The 22775-nt window shown below is 37.5% G+C and overlaps 1 protein-coding gene across 1 annotated transcript in view; it reads left to right on the plus strand.

The window, feature by feature from the left end:
* DNAH3 (dynein axonemal heavy chain 3) overlaps positions 1-22775 on the plus strand; it is a 72536-nt gene that overhangs the window by 25274 nt on the left and 24487 nt on the right. The window contains exons 16-38 of the mRNA XM_076350647.1: positions 107-230; positions 803-956; positions 2654-2798; positions 3082-3293; positions 3628-3719; positions 4156-4270; positions 4856-4972; positions 6252-6431; positions 8721-8857; positions 9565-9766; positions 11089-11181; positions 11489-11599; positions 13495-13609; positions 14008-14206; positions 15601-15709; positions 15989-16102; positions 17253-17429; positions 18158-18249; positions 18660-18879; positions 19717-19851; positions 21108-21219; positions 21763-22004; positions 22608-22708. Coding sequence (XP_076206762.1) covers positions 107-230; positions 803-956; positions 2654-2798; positions 3082-3293; positions 3628-3719; positions 4156-4270; positions 4856-4972; positions 6252-6431; positions 8721-8857; positions 9565-9766; positions 11089-11181; positions 11489-11599; positions 13495-13609; positions 14008-14206; positions 15601-15709; positions 15989-16102; positions 17253-17429; positions 18158-18249; positions 18660-18879; positions 19717-19851; positions 21108-21219; positions 21763-22004; positions 22608-22708 — 3298 coding nt within the window. The remainder of the gene's footprint in view (positions 1-106; positions 231-802; positions 957-2653; positions 2799-3081; positions 3294-3627; positions 3720-4155; positions 4271-4855; positions 4973-6251; positions 6432-8720; positions 8858-9564; positions 9767-11088; positions 11182-11488; positions 11600-13494; positions 13610-14007; positions 14207-15600; positions 15710-15988; positions 16103-17252; positions 17430-18157; positions 18250-18659; positions 18880-19716; positions 19852-21107; positions 21220-21762; positions 22005-22607; positions 22709-22775) is intronic.

The following is a 22775-nucleotide window of genomic DNA, read 5'->3' on the forward strand; positions in this document are numbered from 1 at the left end:
CTAAATGTAGTTTTATCTATTTTGCTTACTCTTCACAACAGCTATTCCATTAGGTCATTGGTTAAAAGGTATTTTCTTAAAGATGTCTATATATTTTTTATTTTAGATGATGACATAAACCTGAACAGCGCAGTTTTCCATTGGCCTGATCAGATTGAGATAATCTTTGAAAACAGTAGAGATCAGTTGTGTAACAGGAGGAACCATGCAGAGGTGGTTTTGCTTGAAAGGTATGGTGTTAAGACATTTTCTTTCACTGGGTATTTTAAAAGAAGAATCTCATTATCAGTAAGAGGGAGATAATGTCAAAGAAGTAAAACTTGGAAGGGAGCTGAGAAAGTAAGGAAGAAACCTGGTTTACAGTATTATGGAGATCTCAGATAACAGATAAATACTGTTGATGATGGTGGATTAGAATATTCCTATGCTTAAATAGGCCTGAAAGGAGGAATGAAGGATGTTGCTAGAATAGTCATAATTTTATCTTGTTATATTGCTTAGTACAGCATTATTTTGTTACATTGTTTTCACTCTTCCTTTATTTCCTCCAGGTAGTAAAGGTAGCAAATATAAGTGAACTAAATCAATGGGGGGGTTTGAAAATGAACCTTGAATTCTAATCCTGTGAACTGCATAGTATTGATATAACTGTTTAATGGGTTTTCACTGGCATCTGTATTTACTTTACACTAGTATTGAGATCAGATTTCATTTGACAGTGCCTGTTATAACTAATAAAATAATTGAAACCTGAAAAGGAATAAACAGAACATCCATATTACCTTAGTTATCTTTACCTCAGGCGTTCTCGGTTTGAGAAAACTCTTGAAGATTATAATAAAGAAGTAGAAAGCTACAAAAAGCGGGATGTCATGACCATAGAAGAAATGAAGAACAACGCTGAGAAATTTAAAGAGTTCAATAAGAATCTAGATAATGCACTAACAGAATTTGAGGTTAGTATTTATTAGTCAAGTATGGAGTGGGTTGCAATGTGCTGGATGAGCAAAAGTTTGGTTCCTGTCCCTGTTTTTTTCAGGGTTCTGGCCATATATTGTCAAGATGGCTTTAAAGCTTCCAAACTCACAAACACGTGGCAAATATCTTCTTGTCCCTGTATGCTGAGTTGTCCCTACTGCTGAGTTGAAGAACATATTTTTTGGGGGAAAAAGTTTAGGGTTTTTTTTAAATTGAAATCCTGAATTTCAGTGTTTCCAAGCAGTCAGTAGTAGCAGGATGCTATCCATGGAAAACAGAATTCTTCTGGCAGAGTTGGCAGGAGCAGAATGTTAGGGAGGTGGCATTTTCCCTGAACCATAGTTTGTGCTGCTGGAGCTGTGTTTTCAGTCCCTCTGCTTGTCCTCTAATTAAAACCAAGTGTTTTTCAACTGTGTGTATTATTTCCAGAAGTTGCTTATAGGCATTAAATATGTGTTATATCACAGAAAGGGAAGTTTCTGATGCTAGAAGGAAACTGAAGACCAAGATGCCTAGATTCTATTCAGGGCTCTCCATCCAGTGTACTGTGTGGTTCCAGGTTGAATAGTTCGTCTTAGCTGTGCCTCTGCTGGGAAATGAGAATGGTTACCTTTGAGAGATCTCACAGGCATTGTGAGGCTTAATTAATCTTCTAAATCACAGTGAGACAATGAGATTTCTGCATATATGGAGCCTTAAGGATCAAGATTTTAATTAAGTCCCGCTCAAAAGAGAAAATTGAACCAATTAAATGAGTTTAGGGTTTAGATAAATTGCTAGTCCTACATATCAACACTCCTAATCTGATTTAAAGGCATCTAGTACATTTAAATAGTGTGAGTTAACAGCACTGATACGTTGTTATAGGTAGATTAGAATAAGTAATTAAGTTTAAGTTTCTTAATACATGATCACAATGAGGAGTGTATCCACACAATTTAAATGACATGTCAATCAGCTTAGCGAATACATGAAGTTAAAAATTATCTTGGAATGTGGATCTTTAAGTTTCTCCACCTGCATCTTACATTGAATGATGAAAAGTTTTATGAAAGGTCTGTCAGCATTGTAAAAACACAGACTTGGGACTCAATCTGAATTCAGTGTCTGCATTTCAGACGGCATTTCTCTGTGCTTCACCTTCCTACCTGTGAAATGAAGAAGGTGATACTTTTTTTTAATCTAAATCTTTGCACATTGATTTATACTGTAAGGTCGTTTGGACAAAGACAATATCTTACCATGAATAAGCACAGCAATTAATATCTGTTTTGGTTGGAGCTCCCAGATATTTCTGCAATAGAAAAAAATAATCACAAGTAAAAATTCCTATAAGCCTATGTGACTGAGGAGCTTACATCCACGTTTCAAAGTGGGTTGGTAACTTGTGAGCCTTGGTTTCACTGAATGCCATGGTGCATTATCTATTTCTAAAATAGATATAGATTTAAAAAATTATTTGAGTAATAAAAGATATCAACAAATAACTAGGGGAATTTTCAAGAACACAGTTACCTTATTTACCTAAAATCCATAGGCCTAAATCTACAAATCTGGCTGGCTTTATGACATGTAAAAAAATTGTATTCAATATTACCTATTTAAAAGTTTAAACAACAGTAGGAATTTTTGATGGAAATACGATTTTTTTATTTCTCCCCACCCACCCTTAAAGGCTATTAATAAAGAAGAGGAGTTACTTGAGCAGGAGAAGAGTCAATTTCCTCTACTGCAAACTATAATTGCAAACAAACAACCCTTTGAGCAACTTTGGATAACAGCGTATAATTTCCATACCAAATCTGAGGAATGGATGAATGGTGAGGCTTTGGTGTTCATTTGATGAATCGTGTCATTTTCACTTAGTTAAGTAGAAGCTGAAAGGGTTGATTAGTTGTGAGAAAATAATTTTGAAGAAATAAATGCTGTGTTAAGCAGTGTGAAATACAGTTGTTGACTTGGATTTTGTGTTAAGATAATTTTTTGTAACACAATTGATTTCCAGTTAAAGGAGAATGATTATAAATACCTGTAAATAAACCACCCTGGCAATCTCCTTGTGCTGATGTGCCTGCTGTGCTTTTTTTATACTGTTGTATTCAGGATCTCTCCAGAAGTTGAATGCTGATGAAATTGCTGAAGAAACTGGAAATATGTGGAGGACTATGTACAAGCTCAGTAAGAGTTTTCCAGATTTGGCTGGGCCTAGACGCTTAGCAGAAACTATGAAATATAAGCTTGATAAATTTAAACAGCATCTTCCTGTCCTGTCAATTGCCTGCAATCGTGGAATGAAGGAGAGACACTGGGAGCAGGTACTTTAAACTCTGCTTTTGCTGTGGAGTATTCTACCACAGAAACTGACAGTTCAATATACTACTCCATATATTCCATGCTGTGAAATACAGTAATAGTTCTGTATTTCACAATAAGAATATCCTTTATCCTGTCACATGATATATCCAGTTTTGAAATTTTTAATGGTACAGGCAGGAGCTTCTTTGAATTAATGGTGGAAAATTAATTTATGGTGGAAAAGCAAATTGGGGGTTGCATTAATACTTCTTTAGCATTTATTTCTTGCTGTTTGAGAAGTCTGTTACAAACATGCATCTTGATAATAGATTTTATTTCTTACTTTATTTTCAGATTAGTGAAATTGTAGGATGTGAGATCAGACCTGATGAAACTACTACTCTTAAAAACATACTGGAATTTGGACTCTCAAAATATATCGATCAGTAAGAAGCTTACTCTACTCTCTCTTTTTTTTTTTTTATGACAATCACTGTGTTTCATATGTCAGATACCAAACATTAGTTTGTTTGGGGTTTTTTTGTGTGCTGTTTGACCCTGCTATAAAATCAGCTGTATTTTATCAAGCTACGGATGGAACTGTCAGTTGTTCTTGTAGCACAAAGGCACCAAAACCAGTGATATTCCGAAACCACTTAATTTGCACATTCAGAATTTTCTGTCTGTATTTATCTCCAAATTAATATCTCTATCTTGGTGAGCCTCAAATTGCAAAAATATTCCCTGAAATAAGAGTCTAGGATATTACTAACAAATCCATATGAAAGGTAGCCTGATATGCAACTCTACCTACAACTGTTTTTTTTTAATCTTCAGCTATGTTGCAAAAACATTTCAAAGATATGTTTCATTTCAATTTAGGCTGGAACCTATTGGAGCAGCTGCAAGTAAGGAGTATTCCTTAGAGAAATCAATAGAGAAAATGAAATTAGAGTGGATCAACATGCAGTTCAGTCTGGTGAAATATAGGGATACTGTGAGTAAACACGAAATCAATATATATGTTGTTGAAAAGAAGTACTTTGATTCTGAATACCAGTTGAGAAATATTAGAGGGAAGTTACTGCTGATTCATTGTGGCATGGTGGAAAGTGGTATTATACCCCAGAGCCTGGGCAAATGTCTCCATTACTATATATCCTTACATTTGGACCTTAGTATCGATAACTTGTGATCTCAACATATTCATCCTAACAAATCTGTAAGCCTGAGAGCTTCTGCAGTGTTTTATGGAAAGCTGGACAGTAGTGCAATTTTAACTTGCCCAGAAGAAACGAGAAATCGCATGCAGTCCAAAAGATTGAGTCAGAAGTTACTAGCATCCCTGGCTAGCTTCCCATTCACAAACCAATCTATCTCTTGACCTTTGAAGCAGAGATGTACAGTGGAGATACCATTTCATATCTTCAGACATGTTGCAGGCTTTCTCAATGCCTTGCTACTTTCTTACCTTCAACCATTATAGAGAAGGGGGAAACAGGAAGCTGAATGAGGGTGAGGTTGAAGAGCGGTGAAATAAAGCAACTGCTGTTTGCCTTATCAAAATATGATGTATTTACAGAACACCAGCATCCTGTCAGCAATTGATGACATCCAGCTTTTGCTGGACGATCACATTGTTAAGACTCAGACAATGTGTGGCTCTCCCTTCATCAAACCAATAGAAGCTGAATGCCGGGTAAGGAAAAGCTGGTTTGATTGAGCTTGTGTTTCTCATAATATGTTTTCCCTAAGTGCTTTAAGGTATTTTGGCATGATAGTTTTTAACTGTTTCTAAGAACACACATTCATATTTTTCTTCAAGAGCTTTGAATTAATGGTTTCCAGAGAAATGCATGCAAAGCTTGCTTTATAACTTAAAGAAATTGTAATTGTATTTCTAATCTAGTCATTATAAGCATGGGTTTTTAGTTGAATGTCTTGGGAATGGGTCAGTTGATTGAAACAAATACTGCTGCATTGTGTAAAAAGGTATAGGTCTGTCAGTTGTGAGAGATAATTTATTTGTAATCCTTTGGTATTGGCATGATCCTTAAGGGTTTCAAAGCCTTTTTTGTTAGCTGTCCTACTATTTCATAAAGATGTGATCCTTGTTAAAGATGATGAATTTCTAACAGGAAGATTATGCAGAAAGCAGAGACTTCTTTCCTGTCGGTATTTAATATCACTTTTTCTGGCCTAATAGTCATGATTTGTAAGCAATGCTAAGACCTAAATTTTATCCTTTCCTGTGGACTTAGCCAAATCATAGGTGAAGCTAAGTTCTGCTTTCCAGTAGAGCTGGTGAAATGAAAGGGAACAATTAATATAGAGCTACCTTAACAATCTCCATGTACCTCTTGCAGAGTAATGAACAATACAGGCTGGCTGTGTTTCCTCCCTGCAATACATTCCCTTGCATATCCCTTACACTGTAGACTGTCAAAGTCACAAAAGCAATGCTATCTGAAATTCTTTATTCAGAAAGAATCTCTCTCTGGTTTTAAAACCAATTTGTACTGCTAGAGCTTTTTTGGGAGGGCCAAAGATTGAACCCACTGTATATAGGGCCTGTGAATTGACATTTACTCAGTCTGCTGAATACCTTGTTAAGCTTTTATCCTTTCATTGATGATAAGATAGAGAGTACACAAGTAGAATTAAAAGAAGAGATTCTGGATGGGCATGCTAGTCATCTCTGCGCTTCTTAGGCAGTTCTCCTACAACTTGCTGTAAAAAATGCTAGTGAAAGAATACATCTATCGTTTATGAGAAATATTCAGATGTTTATTAGTGTTTGTTTTTTTTTTTTTAAATAAAGTTTCTCCCTCTTTTAAAATTGTTCAATTGTTTGTGGTTTTCTTTGTTTTTTTCTTTTTTTTTTTTCTTTGAAGCCAAGCGACTCATGTTCTTTGATTCCTCAGTATAGATTAATTCTTGATACGATTTTGCTTAAATATTAAATGTTTTCATTACAGGCTTGGGAAGATAAGCTGTGTTTAATGCAAGATATTCTAGATAGCTGGTTAAAATGTCAGGCAACATGGTTGTATTTGGAACCAATTTTTAGTTCAGAAGACATTATAGCTCAAATGCCTGAAGAGGGCAGAAAGTTTGGGGTTGTGGATACATACTGGAAGGACATTATGGCACAAGTGGTAAGTGCTTGCATTTAATAAATTGTGTATTTTTATGCACATCTGGTAACAATGATTATTACTATCATGACGATATACTAGCTTTTCTGGAGTTAGATATTTGTATTTAAGTCACAAGAAGGTATAATACGGAGTGGAAAATCCTTTACTAAAGCCCACCAAAATCTAGTCTTGCAGTAGAAGTGGTAGAATATGTCATTATTGCTTTGAGATTTCTGTAAAGGCTGGATATTGCAGGATGAATTAGAGCTCGTAACATTTTAATTCTAAATTTTCTGGCTTTTGTATGGTTAAATGATCAGAATTAGGTAGAAAGATGAATGATTTGTGCTTTCAGAATCTGCTTCAGAGTTCACTGACAATCTGTAGAAAGCCTGCTCTGGATACAGTTAGATTTTGGATTAGGCTTTTAAGGCTTACACATTATTAGAGCAACTGAATGGCTTGTTTCGCATATGGTTGTTCTCTAATATGTGGTGGCATGGTGTTGGGGTTTAACCCCAGTCGGCAACTAAGCACCACACAGCTGCTCACTCACCCTTTCCCCCCCCTCACCCCGCCCCATGGGATGGGGGAGAGAATCGGAAGAGCAAAGGTAAGAAAACTCATAGGTTGAGATAAGAACAGTTTAATACTTGAAATAAAATAATAATAATAATAAATTGTAATGGAAAGTAAAACAACGAGAGAGAGAGAGAAATAAAAGCTGGGGGGGGAAGTGATGCAACTGCTCACCACCCGCCAACTGATGGCCAGTCAGTCCCCGATCAGCGATCACCGCCCCCTGGCCAACTCCCCCCAGTTTATATGCTGTGCATGACGTCATATGGTATGGAATATCCCTTTGGCCAGTTCGGGTCAGCTGTCCTGGTTATACTCCCTCCCAGCTTCTTGTGCACCTGGCAGAGCATGGGAAGCTGAAAAGTCCTTGACTAGTGTAAGCACTGCTTAGCAACAGCTAAAGCATCAGTGTGTTATCAATGTTATTCTCATGCTAAATCCAAAACACAGCACTGTACCAGCTACTAGGAAGAAAATTACCCCAGCCGAAACTAGGACACATGTTGATAATACGTTGATAATGTTGATAACACACCGATGTTTTAGTTGTTGCTGAGCAGTGCTTACACTAGCCAAGGACTTTTCAGCTTCCCATGCTCTACCGACTGAGAAGGCTGGAGGTGCACAAGAAGCTGGGAGGGGGCACAGCCAGGACAGCTGACCCCAACTGGCCAAAGGGACATTCCATACCATGGGACGTCATGCTCAGTGCATAAACTAGGGGAAAAGCTGGCCGGGGGGGCCGCTGCTCGGGGACTGGCTGGGCATTGGTTGGTGGGTGGTGAGCAGTTGCATTGTGCATCACTTGCTTTGTATATTCTCCTTCCTCTTCCTCCTCCTTCCTCCTCCTTCTTTATTATTATTATTATTATTTTATTCTATTTCAATTATTAAACTGTTTTTATCTCAAGCCACGAGTTTTTTCTCACTTTTATTCTTCCAATTCTCTCCCCCATCCCACCGGGGTGCGGGGGGAGTGAGTGAGCAGCTGTGTGGTGCTCAGTTGCCGACTGAGGTTAAACCACGACACATGGTTATTCAAAACTTTGGTGAATACATACTGAGATGGTAGCATGTCAGGATAAGATAATGGGGTTAGTAAGTGCAATTGGGTGTCCCGTTCACTTCCCTATAACGAAGAAAATGGGTAAGAAGCCAGATACTTAGTGGTAGTGTGAGTGTGAGCTGAGATGTTTGTCAAAAACCTTGGGAGTGTGTGATTGTGTGATAAAGATGTTGAAATAATCAGTGTAACAAAATAGAAGTTGAGACCTGTCTAACAGCTCAGACTGTGAATGATGAAGCTTGTTCTGAAAGAGGTGTATCTTTTCAAGTTAGGAGGAATGTTATCAGAAAGAAAAACCGCAACCTAGATGGCAAGAACAGAGAATAATTGTTATGTACTGTGGCTCTGTTTGACAGAATTTATTTGTGAATGGAAAAAAATGTAGCAAGCCCAGACACAGGAGCAAGTGCCAAAGATTTTAATTCCTGTGGATATTTCCTTGTTGCATTATTGTCTGTAAAGTTCAAACTGGTAAAACTGACAGTCTGAAAAAGCAGAATGATCAAATAATACATACATATTTAATAACATGAAGGCACACTACAGAGAAGAATATCTAGCTTTTTAGTCTCCTGCAATATATGTGATTGATGATAACAATTTTAATGTACAAACATATTGCAACTTCTAGCAGTTTTTGCCGTGTATTTGTTTTTATAAAGGTGAAAGACACAAACGTACTTGTAGCAACTGAACAACCCATGATGTTAGACAGACTTCAGGAAGCAAATACTCTCTTAGAAGACATTCAGAAAGGATTGAATACTTACTTGGAAAAGAAAAGATTATTTTTCCCAAGGTAAATTAATTAAACAGGCCTAAGTTAGAGACAAAAAGCCGTATGTAAGCTTTTTCAAACCATTTCTGCTGAACTGAAAAGTCTCATTTTATAAACACATGTGGGACAGTCCCATGCAACAAAAAGTGAAAACTTGTTGTTTTTTCTAGGCATCATTCATTTTCTTCAGTTCCAGTTAAATTTGCAATGCCAGGGACAGGCAGAGGTGGGGAGGCAAAATCCGTCTAGCACAGTGTAAACTTATGGTTAGAAACACATTATCACTTACAGGGCATTTTTGAAGGAACTTGCTACCTTCCCATGGCTGATTTGCAATTATGTCTCTGCCCTACCCTCTTCAGTTGTGCAGAGGTGTGTGATACATAGGAGTTACAGAATCCTGTTCCTCATAATCATATATGTTTTTACAAGGTCTTTATTGGCTGTAAAGATATATCTAGTCTTCCCTGCGTGAGTTTGAGAACCCTTCTTTCTTCCTCTGTGTAAAAGGATGGTCATATTGAAATTCTGAAAAAAACAGATGTGATGAGTTTTATAATGTTAAAAATTGCTTAAGAAAAGGGATTTGAGACAATAATTTCCTCTCTGTTACACTAGTGTCCTAAGCAACAATAAACCCAATTCAATTTGTCTTGCATATAGTAGATTATTAATGACTGTTTTCATGTTTGGAAAGTGCACGTTCATTAATTGTATTTTTCTAACAGGTTCTTTTTCCTGTCTAATGAGGAGCTGCTTGAAATACTGTCCGAAACAAAGGATCCCCTTCGAGTACAACCACATTTAAAGAAGTGTTTTGAAGGAATTGCTAAACTGGAGTTCACAGAAGATCTGGAGATCATAGGCATGATCAGTTCAGAGAAAGAAATTGTTCCTTTCATAGATAAAATCTATCCCGCAAATGCAAAAGTAATTTTTTTTTTTTTTTTTTTTTTTTTTTTTTTTACTATACGATATTAAATTAATACTTTGCCGAAAGCGTATGTTTTTTGGGGAATGAGGTTTAAAACATTTGGGATCAGATCATGAAAGGTGTTTAGGAAGTGAGAGTGCAGACTGGTACTCTAGAACAAAAAGGATTTCCTACAAAAAGGAGTAAGACATACAACTCTGGGTAAATTCCTCTAGGCACTTTTGTGCAGTTTTATGCACCTACTACTTTTAAGATGTAGATAGATAGATAATACATAGATATATATACACACACACACACACATATATATAAAACCCAAGCTCTCTATATACATTTGTATATAACATTGCACAGCATGGCTGAAACAGAGAGGGATGAGGGAAAAGATGAATGACTGGCAGAGGAGAGTCAGAGCATTAGTTCGAAAGGGGGCTGAGTAGAAATAGTAGCACCTAGGCAAGTAAAGAAACAGTCTGCCTTCTTTGCACACAAGGTCCTACCAAGGCAAGAGTACTGTTTGAATACTGTTTTATTAGGCATATTAGACCTGCATTATTCAGTGGCTGTAGAAAGCAGGAGAGGAGCAGGGCCGGTGTAGAGAATGGCAGGAAGACAAAGGAAAGGCATAATCGATCTTAAACTGCAGGATCTCTGTTACTCTACTCCCACTCTACTAATGCCTCCCATTGGTATAAGCAAGGAGTAACTCACGCTGTTTTGGCTGTTGCTAAAACTAGTAGTGATTTCACAATAAAAATTGAACGTTAAGGTATAATGGTACGCTGTGAATATAAGATAATTACAAGATTGTTTAAATTAAAATTAGGTCAGCACCATTCCACTGTTGTGGTCTTCAAGTTTGTAAGTTTTGAAAAGTATCTCAATTCCAGCTTTTTCTGCTATTCTGAATGTGAAGGTATGGAGCTGAATTGCTGTATGGTAACCAAAAAGAGATGAAAGGTGAGGCATGTTGTGAGTTACAGATACCCTTTTTCCCTTAATCCTCCAGGAACAAAACATATCCTGACCATGGAAGCTGTGATCTGCATTTTTTGTTTATACTTATCTGAAACATATCCAGCTGTTTCTTCAGCTGGATTGTCTTTAGAGTTAGCTTGATTTACCTGCCTTCTGACAGTGTTAAACTGCAGTAGTGGCTGTCAGAATTCGGGAAATTTCAACCTTTTTTTCTCCTATATACCACATCTAGATCAGAAGAAAGCATATTTAAGCCTAACACATTTCAAAGAATTTGCCTTTTAAGAGGAATATAATCAGGAAATGTGTATTGACTCTTAACTGTTTTTCTTGTTTGAAGGGCATGGTAGAAAAATGGCTTTTGCAAGTAGAGGAAATGATGCTGGCCAGTGTAAGACAAGTTCTTCAAGATGGCATAAGAGGATATATCAAGGTAATTGTTCCTGAATTATAGTATAAAATAGATTTCACAAGCAACTGTACATCAACAGGTTGCTCAAATTCTTAACCAAGGAAACATGTTTGAAGCTAAGTGGAATCCAGCTCTCCTTGTTCAGTAGTACCAGTTTGAAGTTTTAACTCTGAATTTCTTGAAGAAAAAGTATCAAAGCTTTCCATGCTGATTCTAATTTATTTACAGCATGAGACAAAAGAAATTTGGGGAAAGTAATTGTCATTAGTGCCATAATCTAATGTGTTTATATGCCTTTCTTTGTCTGGAATGAATCTTTTTGTTTAAGGTTCCTCGAAAAACGTGGGTACTTCAGTGGCCTGGACAGGTGGTTATTTGCGTTTCATCCATTTACTGGACAGAAGAAGTGTCTGAGGCTATAAGGAAGGGAACTTTATTAGTAAGATTTTCTTCTACCTTTCTATTAATTAATCAGAGTTTAGTGCTTAGTAATAAAAAGCTCCTTCTAGCAAAGAAGATCCTCAGTCAACAACATATTACAGTTTACTCATGCAGTGTGTTTTATTTTCTGTCTATTCCCTTTTTTCTTGTGTCTTAGCAGGGGCTTGTTCTCATTTACTTTGATGTGTATCAGGAGAAGTCCCACTGAGGGGAATTGTATTACTTTTTTTTACAAGTGGTACTGGTGTAAATAAAAGTACCAAACAAGATGTGATAGACTGTTGTTAAGCACTATGTATTTTTATTTCTAACTCCTGTCTTTACATGTGAAGCCCCAGGAAAATGTCCAGGCAGAAATCTCTCCTTACAGAATGGCGCAGTTATTTGTCTGGTTATTGCTAGATTCTCCTGGTGATAAAGGTGCAGGAGCCAAGTTTGTTATTTCATACAAGAGACTTTCCTTATGTGTTTGTAGTGCCTCTGTCATCACAACGGTTTTAAGTATCACTTCATTGAGGCTAATCAAACACATGCTCAAGTAATGGAAATAATTTCTGATTAATTCAATGAGCTTTTGTCTGATCCTAACTGAGCTAGGTGGATGAGGATTTATTTGGGGATTAATTCTGTCAACAGAGTGTTTGGGCTGCTTTTTAAATGTGGAAATAGTAAAGTTTTAATAAACTTTACACCAAATACTAAATTTTAATGTTAGCTCTGTTTCTGTATCCTTCCTGAATATGTTAGATTTAACTTGCCTGTGTTGTTTAATACCAGTTGAAGATCTTACTCCACATATCCAGTCAGAACGGTCAGAACTGAAAATTTTTATTGCTTTCAAAGAAAATATCCTGAACAATCCATAGGTTAAGAAAAAGGAGAAAGAATAACAGAACAGTGAATCACAGAATATAAGGGACCTCTGGACATCATGTAGTCCAACCCCTGTTTAAACAGGGCCAACTAAACCAGGTTGCTAATGGACTTGCTCCAGTATGCCTATGTCTGTCTTCTGTGGGGGAGCTGAAAACTGGCACAGCACTCCAGATGTGGTGTCAGCAGTGCTGACTAGAGGGGAAGGATCACCTCCCTTGACCGGCTGGTAATGTTCTTCCTAATGCAGCCAAGGATGCTGTTGCTCTTCTTTGCCTCAAGGGCACATTGATGGCTTATGTTCAGCTTGGTGTCCACCAGTATCCAGGTTCTGTTCTGCAGAGCTGCTTTCCAGCTGGTTGGCCACCAGGGTGTACTGGCACACGAGGTTATTCCTCCCCAGATACAGGACTTTACCCTTTGTTGAATTGCACGAGGTTCCTGTCTGCCTATTTCTCCAGTCTGTTGAGGTCCCTCTGAATGGCAGCACACCCATCTATCTGGTCCATCAACCACTCCTCCCAGTTTTGTGTCATCTGCAGACTTGCTGAGGGTGCACTCTGTCCTGTTGTCTAGGTCATTAATGAAAACTTCATTAATCTTTCATTTCATTAAACTTTCTCATTATTAAATGAGAAAATAATTTAAAATGTTTATAGTAAAGTTAGGAGAATCTTAGATTTCTATTAATTTTATTAATTTGCAATTTACTACTAATTTACAGAAGGAATCTAATCCAAATTTACCCAACAGAGAGAATCGGCTCATCTCCTATTGTAGGATTTTGTCATTTCTATTAGGAAGAAAGAGAAGACTTCTGCTTACACTATTTTCAGGCCATAAAGCTTTTTGAAGTGTTCATAGTAAAATAAAATACCAGTATATGAATGTTTGTGTAGTGCCAGGACTTCCATTGTTATGTTTTGCTGGAAGGGTTGTCTCCAATGACTGCACCCATGGGACCTTAAGGACTGCTAGCTACAGCATTATGTTAATGCCTGTGTTCTGCTCCTGTGACAGGATTTCTTGGAGAAGAGCAATCTACAAATTGGGGACATTGTTGAGTTAGTGAGAGGAAAGCTGTCCAGTGGAGCCCGGCTGACACTTGGAGCTCTTACTGTCATTGATGTGCATGGTAAATGTGCAGTTTCTGGTACTCTTGTTCCATCTGGGGCAGTGCTGCTATCATTAGTTGGGTGAAATATTCGAAAGAGGCAGCTAAAATGCTTTCTCTAACTTTAAACAACCTTTACAGAGTTATTGCACAGTGTCTTTGGGCAAATGGAGATTGCTCAGTCCTGCACAACTATCTCCCATCTACTTAGAACAGGCACTGGAATCTAAATTAAGCTGGTTCCCTATGCGAAACAGATGCAGATTCCTTTCTAACATGAAAGCCAGCCTACTACTCTAAATGTTGATTTACTCTTACATAGCTATAAGTAAATGTTAGTTTACTTATACATTATTTTAAGTAAACTAACATAGTAGAAGTGTTTAGATTTTTCAAATAATCTGTCTCTTACTCTGCAGCTCGTGATGTGGTTGCAAAACTGGTTGAAGACAAAGTCACAGATCTGCATGACTTCCAGTGGATTTCTCAGCTGAGATACTACTGGGAAGAGAAGGATGTAATAGTGCGAATGATTACAACAGAAGCCAAATATGGTTATGAGTATCTGGGCAATTCTCTACGTCTGGTTATAACCCCACTAACAGATCGATGTTATAGGTAAAGCCATGTTGTCTATGAATAATGTTTTCATTTTTTGGATTGATCTATATTTACTTTCATTTGTTATAGTTAATAATAGCAGGAACCTCAGCAGCTAAGATTTTCTTGTGCGTTTTGGAGGCAAATCTTACATATCTTCTTTGCCCAAATATGGTAAAATATGTACAATATATAGGTTTCTACACCAGTAGAGTAATAGTCTCTGTTGTATCCAAGAATGTGTTTCTGAATAAAGCTGGCAGCTCATGGTACTGGAACTGTAAAGAACTCTACAGTAGCACTGGTCAATTAATTTCTTGAAATAAGACATATAGGTCGGGTATGCCTGCCTGTAAAATAAATGAGGTAATTATAGAGCCCTTCACAGATGTTTGGATGCAGTTAACTTCCTGTTCCTCCACTTGCTTGCAAGAGGTTGAAATGGAAATACTTCATCCCCCAAGGTTGAAGTATTCAAGGGCATTTGGTATTTCATTTCTGGTGAACCTTAGAGACACAGGTCATCTCAGCAGGTAATTTTAGATCTAAGATTTAAAGAACTTTCTTTATAGTATCTCCAGGCAAATATATAGTGAGGATGTAAAGATTTTACTTCAGCTCTGAGGTGTGAACCCACCATCGTGTAGAAGACACTTGCAGTAAAGTGCCTATGTTAATGCCTATGCTGGCAAATGCTTAATCTTCTGGCATTCACAGTGGTGTTGAAAGAGCCATGTGGCTGGTGCATTAGCTGTAAACTGAGGTTGTTGTCATTAGCATTAGCTCAACTTAAACTAAGACTATGCAGTCAGCTGTGCCAGATGTAGTTTCAGTGCAAGCGATGAGCAAGCGGACTCTATTCAGCACAACTTAACAACTGCTTTTGGTGGCAAAGCCTTTGAATGAGGCTTTTGTAAAATAATCAGATCACTCCAGTGTTAACAGGGATCTCATTTTGAGTATGAAAATCACTTGGAGAGCAATGTGATTCCCAGGTTTATGAAACAACCTTTATGCTTTCTCAGCCATTTCTAAAGATTGACTTCATTTATAAAGCCAGCTTCAAGTTCTTGTCATGAGGAGTGCTACTTGATGAAAATGTGTGTTTTTGCAAACTGTGCCATTTTGCTTATGGCACTGTGCATTTGCTTGTGTAATTGAGGATATACAGGGTGGGTGCAAGTAATAAAAAGCCTTGACATTCCTTCTAGGTCAGGTGGGTGAATGTGAGCTTCCACAATTGGGAATTGGTTATGAGACAATACTGGTTTTTAGGGCAAACTGCAAAGTCAGTAGGGAACAAGTAAATAATTTCCAGGGGAACCTGTATAGGAAAATACTTATCCATCCCTTCAGAAACAATCTGCTTTTAAAGATTACTATTTCTAATGCCTGTGTTCTTGTTTATGTAGGACATTAATGGGTGCCTTGAAATTAAATCTTGGTGGTGCTCCAGAAGGACCTGCTGGGACTGGCAAAACAGAAACAACAAAAGATCTAGCAAAAGCACTAGCTAAGCAGGTACCAAAATACAAACTTTTTTCTTTGTATTGTTTACGTTTGGATATGTAGATATTTCTTGAAATGCCATTCTTAAGCAAGTACTGCTTGTTCTGTATCTATACTTTATTCACAGAAATAGTTGGTAAGAAGCACACATTTAGGACTATGTCTATACGGCATCCTAGTGTTGTGATCCAAAATTAGCAATAATAATCCCTTCCCATTTTAGATGCTAAGAATTTTATAGTGGACTTTGTGTTAATACTGAGAGATGTTCTCTCTGTGTTTTTGTTGTAGTGTGTGGTCTTTAATTGCTCCGATGGTCTCGATTACAAGGCAATGGGCAAGTTCTTTAAGGGGCTGGCACAGTCTGGTGCATGGTCCTGCTTTGATGAGTTCAATAGAATTGAGGTAACGTTTTAACTCAGACAAATAAAATGATAAAGCTTTAATTTAAGACACAAGAAGTTTTCAGTTTAGATATGAGAGCATTATTGCCAATATTTTACTTTTATTTGTGGTATAGCCTCTTTTGTTTCAATAATCACTGACACAGAAATAGGTACTCAGCTGCCTGCTGTAGGAGCACATGCCTACCTGTGCTGTGTTGCAGAAGTCTTGTGTTCTGGGTTATTTTAGCTGAAAAAATTGTTCCTGTGCAATTTCCTCTTTTGTATGTGACACTCATTTGTTGGCAAAGAACTGTCCTTCTCTTCTTGAGAAATCAAGCTACAGCTGTGGGGCTGTGTTTATCCATGTTCAGCACAAGACAGACAAATCCCAGTGGAGGAATTCCTGTGATGACTAGCTGAGTGTCACTAACTGAGTGACCTGGTTAACTAGCTGTGTAACCAGACACATCTAATCCCCTCCTTGGTCTTACTCTGATTTATTTATTTTTTTTTTAATTTGGTAACTAATGACTTTGGATAAGTTTTATTGTTATTTTGATGGAGTTAGATTTAAGTAAGTACTAGTAAATGCGGAAATTCCATGAAGATCTATTTTGTATGTTTTAGTAGCCTTAACACCTTAATTTCTCCATTTGTCTGCTGTAACTTGGTTTTTAATGAATTCAAGTGTTAGCATTCTCATTTTCCAATGTTCTGTTACCTTGATACTTTAAAGCACTGAAGATTGGCCCTAGACTGCCTTACCCATTCTTTACATTTACCCTCAGTTTGGGACATTGAGTGAATCAGTCTTTCTGAAGAGCCTAAATTCTTTTATGTCGTCTGAGGTGAAAGGGAAGTGCTTTTGGAGGCCTCCAGAGGGAGTTCCTGTCCACTTAACTTAGATGTCTACATTCAGGCAGATGGTATTTCCCTTTGGAGGCTTTTAGAAGCCTCTGTTGATCTGTCTACATTGGTCAAATAGGGAATAGTGGCACTAACTTTCAGAGGATCACTTCAGTAGACAGCTAATATTTAGGCTCAGTTATCAGACACAGGGTGATTTTTACCTGGAGGAATGCAAATATAGCCATCAAAATACATAAATAAAAACATTTTATATTGTCTCCAAGTGTCTTACGTTTTCCAATCTGTTCTGTCTGTATTAGGTTGAAGTACTATCTGTAGTTGCCCAACAAATACTTAGCATACAGCAAGCTATTATTCGCAAACTCAAAACATTCATCTTTGAAGGGACAGAGATATCTCTTAATCCTGCTTGTGCTGTGTTTATCACAATGAATCCTGGGTATGCTGGACGGGCAGAGCTGCCTGATAATCTGAAGGTAAATCTAGAATCCTGATTTCTTGTAGAAATTAAACAGAATTTGCAACTTCTGGTCTATTGTAATAAGAAAAGGAAGGCAGCAATCAAATAGTACACTGATAACCCATTCAAGTGTATTCTGCTGTGCTTTTTGCTAAGCTTTCGTAAGTGTTTAGGATTGTACTAAATGCACAGATGAAAGGTCTCAGTCTAATCATGCTAATATCCGTTCACAGCTTTAACTGTGCTCTCTCTAAGTGGAAATTCTCATGGTTTACAATGGCTTAGCTATCCAAATCCCAATTTAAATTTATTATAACGTTGCAAGTTGCTGAGACACTGCAGAGAGACTGATATGGTCCTAGTTCTTTTCCTAGCTTTCCCACAATTTTTTGCATGACCTTTTACAAGACATTAACCACACCATGTGCTAGTTTGTCTATTATGAAAGTGAGATGAATGACACCTCCTTCTTCCTCTATTAATAGTTCTTTAGGATTGTGACTCTTTCTAAACATTTGTTCCTACAGTGCTTAGCACAGACGCTTTGAACCTCTTGATAAGATCACAGTTCTAGTAACAATTCTAATGCAATCTCATAGATTTCAGATGATTTCTAAAGTCATGAAAATGGAATACAGAGTATAGAAGTTAATGAATTTATGGAGAGATACTATTCTTACAAAACAAGCGCAAGTTATTACGATATTCCATAGTCTAAGTTATATCTTACATTTTTTCTTACAGGCACTGTTCCGAACAGTTGCCATGATGGTTCCAGATTATGCTTTGATTGGAGAAATCTCACTTTATTCAATGGGATTTTTGGACTCTCGGAGGTAAGACGTGCTGAATTTTCCACCTCAGTTGAGTCTGATATACCTCATTCCTCTCTAAGGTTTGAGTCATATAATTCTGGAAGGCTGTCCATGTTCTGTTTCTCCAGAAAGTACTTTTTAATCTCCTGCTTTGTCATCAATTCTCATTTACCACCTCATGTTGACAGATATGCACCTCTACACAGGATCATTTGGAAAATGTATCATAATATCAAACAGAATTCCTAAATGGCGCACACATTCTCTGGCATGGCATAATCTACAGTTTTGCTTCCTAGGTGTTTTGAGCCATCTTATCAGCTGATATATCTGATAATCACTGCAGTTACTTTGTGTATATAAGTACTTAAATTATTTTCTTTGCATGGTGAGATGTTTTCCTTCTACATGTGATATTTTAATATCCACAGTCTTGCCCAGAAAATTGTTGCCACTTACCGTTTGTGCTCTGAGCAGCTGTCATCTCAGCATCACTATGATTATGGAATGCGTGCTGTTAAATCTGTACTGACAGCAGCAGGAAACTTAAAACTGAAGTACCCAACTGAAAATGAAAGCATATTGTTACTTCGGGCTTTGCTGGATGTTAACTTGGCCAAATTCTTGGCACAGGACGTGCCATTGTTTCAGGTAAGCTATCAGACCAGTGTGTTTAAGTTTTGTGATGATGAGGTCCGTTATAAGAACCTACAGAAACAGGTCATTATCTTAATTTAGAACAGTTTGATCTAGATGCTGCCATATTAGTGTAGAGTTATTTCAGTCCACTGGTCTGGATGCACTCTTTGGTTCCATTAGTATTATTTTGAAAAACAAACTTTCAGTGGTGCCTTTTAAGTTATTCTATAAAATGTTTTATAAGATATCTTGCTAAAAGTCACTTTGTGCTGTTTCATTCATGGAAACCATTCTTTGAAGTTTGCATTCTGGCTTTGTGCTGCAAAAGAGATGTGGACAACTAAATTACGGTCAATTAGAAATTTGAAGTCAGAATGAAAACGATGAAGTTTCTGTTTGCATGCTGCTTTAATAGAAAATAAAGACTATGTTAAGCTACAAAGCAATCAATATTAAAGACCTAAAAGCTAGGGTACAAGCACACACAGAGTCATTGCTCTGAAATTTCAGAACACATACCCTTCTATTTAATCACTGAAATTCTTTCAACCACTTTCACATCCTTTCCTGTAATACTTTTTGGGGCAAATTTGCAGAAGGTTAAGCTTCCTTTTACAATATCGGTGTGTGTATGAAAAGTGCAGACGCTTGTTTCTGTCTCACGCATACAGAATACTTTCATGGCTACAGTTTGCCTAGAAGTTTAGTTTTGTCCAGCTGAGGACAATTCCTCTTAAGCCCCTGTTATCTGTATGAATATTGTTTTACTTGTAGATTTTTATGCTTTGGGGATTTTCCCTTTTTGTAATCAGTGTTTAAATAGTATTCTATTCTGTCTTTCCTTAACAGGGCATCATATCTGACCTGTTTCCTGGAGTGGTTCTTCCTACACCAGACTATGACCTGTTTGTCAAGGCACTAACTGAAAATATAAAAAAAATGGATCTTCAACCAGTTCCATGGTTCATTGGAAAAATTATTCAGGTTTATTTTCACATACTTACTTCTGGGGAAGAAAAGTGTGAGAACAGAAACACTCTTCATTCGCTGTCTGTGTCATGAATGAATAGCTAATGGTTTCCATGATCAATTAATAGAATATGACAAACAACGTATTTTTACTGAGTAAAAATCATGGAGTAAAAGCCTGCTTTGCTCATAGTGATTTTTTAATTCAGCCAGCCTGTTAAGGGAGCCAACGTGTGCAGCCACATCATAGGTCTTATGGTTCAGAATAGAAAATTAAACTGAATCTGTTACTAGCTGAGGTGGTGTAGCCTAGTGAACAGAACTCTGGACTGGGAGTCAGGCCCTGTTCCCAGTTCTGCTCACAGTATCCATGAGAAGTCTTGAAAGAGGTGACATTTCTCACTCTTGCTTATGCTTCACCTCCAGCTCTGTGTTCCCATTGTCTCCCATTTACTAGTATTAGTGACCTTTTAAAGAATGCTTAACTACTTTTCTCTTGTGAGTAGTGCAGCCTAGTGACAGTGTAATGGCAAGGGCAAAATGTGTGGCCTGGGGCAGGATCATGAGGGACCCCTCCAACAGCAGTTCAGGCTTTATGGCTTATGTTCAGACTTGGCTTATGCTGCTTTACAAACCATACTTTATCTTTCATTTAAATAGGGGTAGTCTTAACTGGTTAGGAATTTAAGCTAAACCAGAAAATATCAGCCACAACCTGAGATTAAAAAAAATTTTTCTTAGGGGATCTTCTTACAGGTCTATTTGAAGGTGTTCTGTTTGAAGGCTTTGACTTGAGTTCTGGCAAGATCTTGTGGGGTGACTGAAGAAGTTACCACTCTTGCAGTCCAAAGTCAGCCTCTGTGGGACCAGTCACATGACAGATCCTCAGAACTGTAGTTTCAATCCCTTTGTGTTAGCTTCATTGGTAACCATTGATTTCAGTTTAGGCTTTTACACTGGGCTGTGATCTGCAGTGTCTGCTTAGTGCACTCACACCCTGATGCTGTTACAGCTGAGGGATGACATTTAGCAAGGGGAAAGGGAGGATGTCTGGGGGCAATGACTTCTTAAATTGTATCAGTGAGAATTGCCATAATAATATGACTGCCTTCTGATTTGGGTTAACACTTTGGTCAGCCTTAATAGAGTGCAGATATTTGGCTGATATTTTGTCCTGTGCATCTGAGTGCAGGAGAGATACCTCTAGTTTCATACATACAATGCTTGCTTTTGTGCTATGTTGAAGAGTCAATCTCTTGTCACTGATACAGATATACGAAATGATGCTGGTGCGCCATGGTTTCATGATTGTTGGAGATCCTTTGAGTGGGAAGACCTGTGCGTACAAAGTGCTAGCTGGAGCCCTTGGCGATTTGTGCGCAGGTAACATTGTTCAGCCACAAACTTCTCATTAAATGAAGTTAATTCTATGACTAATGTTTTTCCTTTGCAGATATGCCCAGGTTGTTAATTGTCCTACAGTCTGCTTTCTCGACTGGAAAGTTTCTATTCACTGAACTATTTTTGTCTGGTATATTTGTCTGGAAGTATTTTTGTCTGCGTTTACTGGAATAGTAAATGTTTATGCTTTTATGAATTTTGTTAAGCATTGTATTTGTGCATAGTACCCTTGAAAAAAACCTAGCTCTTATAGGGAGATTGTAAGTAGCTCCCCAAAACATATAAAATCTATTCTGCTCTGCTTTTTTTTTTTTCTCATGTGCTTTTGCACATAGGACTTTGTACTTTCCTTGTACGAGTAATGGAATTTCTTATTTACTGCTACCTAGCTGTGAAGTGTCTGTGTTTTTTTTACCTTGGGCAGCTAAAGTAGGATCCTCAGGAATCTTCTTGTTCTGTACTTCAGTTGTTGAATGAAACTAACCTATCAAATTCTCAAGCTCATCTATTTGTCTTTTTACACAGCAAAATCCATGGATGAATTTGCTGTTGAATACAAAGTTATTAATCCCAAAGCAATTACTATGGGACAGTTGTATGGCAGTTTTGATCCTGTAAGCCATGAGTGGACAGATGGAGTTCTTGCAAATGCCTTCAGGGAACAAGCATCTTCTACCACAGATGATCGGAAGTGGATTATTTTTGATGGCCCAGTGGATGCAGTTTGGATAGAGAACATGAACACTGTGCTGGATGATAATAAAAAGGTAGCCTGATTTTTGCCAGTAACCTTGTCCTTGAATATACATACTTTATTTTAGTAGTAGCAATATTGTTACCATGTTAGTCAAAGGAGGTGTGAGACTCAGGAAAGGCTGATGTGCTTAAAAGCATTGTTTTTCCCCCAATTATATGAGTGCGTTTAGTAGATTATATTAAGCTGTTACTTCTCCCTAGAAGCCTTGTCTTGCTCCTACTTTATTGAAATGACGTTGCTCACTGAGGCTTTTTTATTGACCCTTTTAGGAAACTGAAATACATAGACTCAGTTCTGTAACTGAAAACTGAACTTGCTTAAATTACTTAGTAAATAAATTAACTAAAAAAAAAAAGCTGCAGGTCATAACTGCTTTTCCTTGCAGAGTTATTTAAAGATAGAGCATTGTTCTCTGTGTCTCTACAAGCCATTACAGTAACATGTGGAAAAGTTGAGACAAGGTCAGAAAATATCGTGTGTTGTGAGAATACGAATGAGTGAATGAGGAGTGACACTAAATAGAATGTTCAGTGATTTTATGACAGGCATTGCTTTGACTGGATGATTAGCACTGACATGACTAGATCATGTTTACATGATGCTCTTCTTTTAGCTATGCTTAATGAGTGGTGAAATAATTCAGATGAATTCAAAAATGAGTTTAATCTTTGAGCCGGCAGACTTAGAGGAGGCATCTCCAGCAACTGTCAGCAGGTAATGTGAAAGCATTCAAACTTGAACTGTCCCACCTTGCACATCTATTCCTGTACCATAGTTGTTT

This window comes from Aptenodytes patagonicus, chromosome 13 (genome assembly GCF_965638725.1).
Source record: "Aptenodytes patagonicus chromosome 13, bAptPat1.pri.cur, whole genome shotgun sequence".
Lineage (NCBI taxonomy): Eukaryota > Metazoa > Chordata > Aves > Sphenisciformes > Spheniscidae > Aptenodytes > Aptenodytes patagonicus.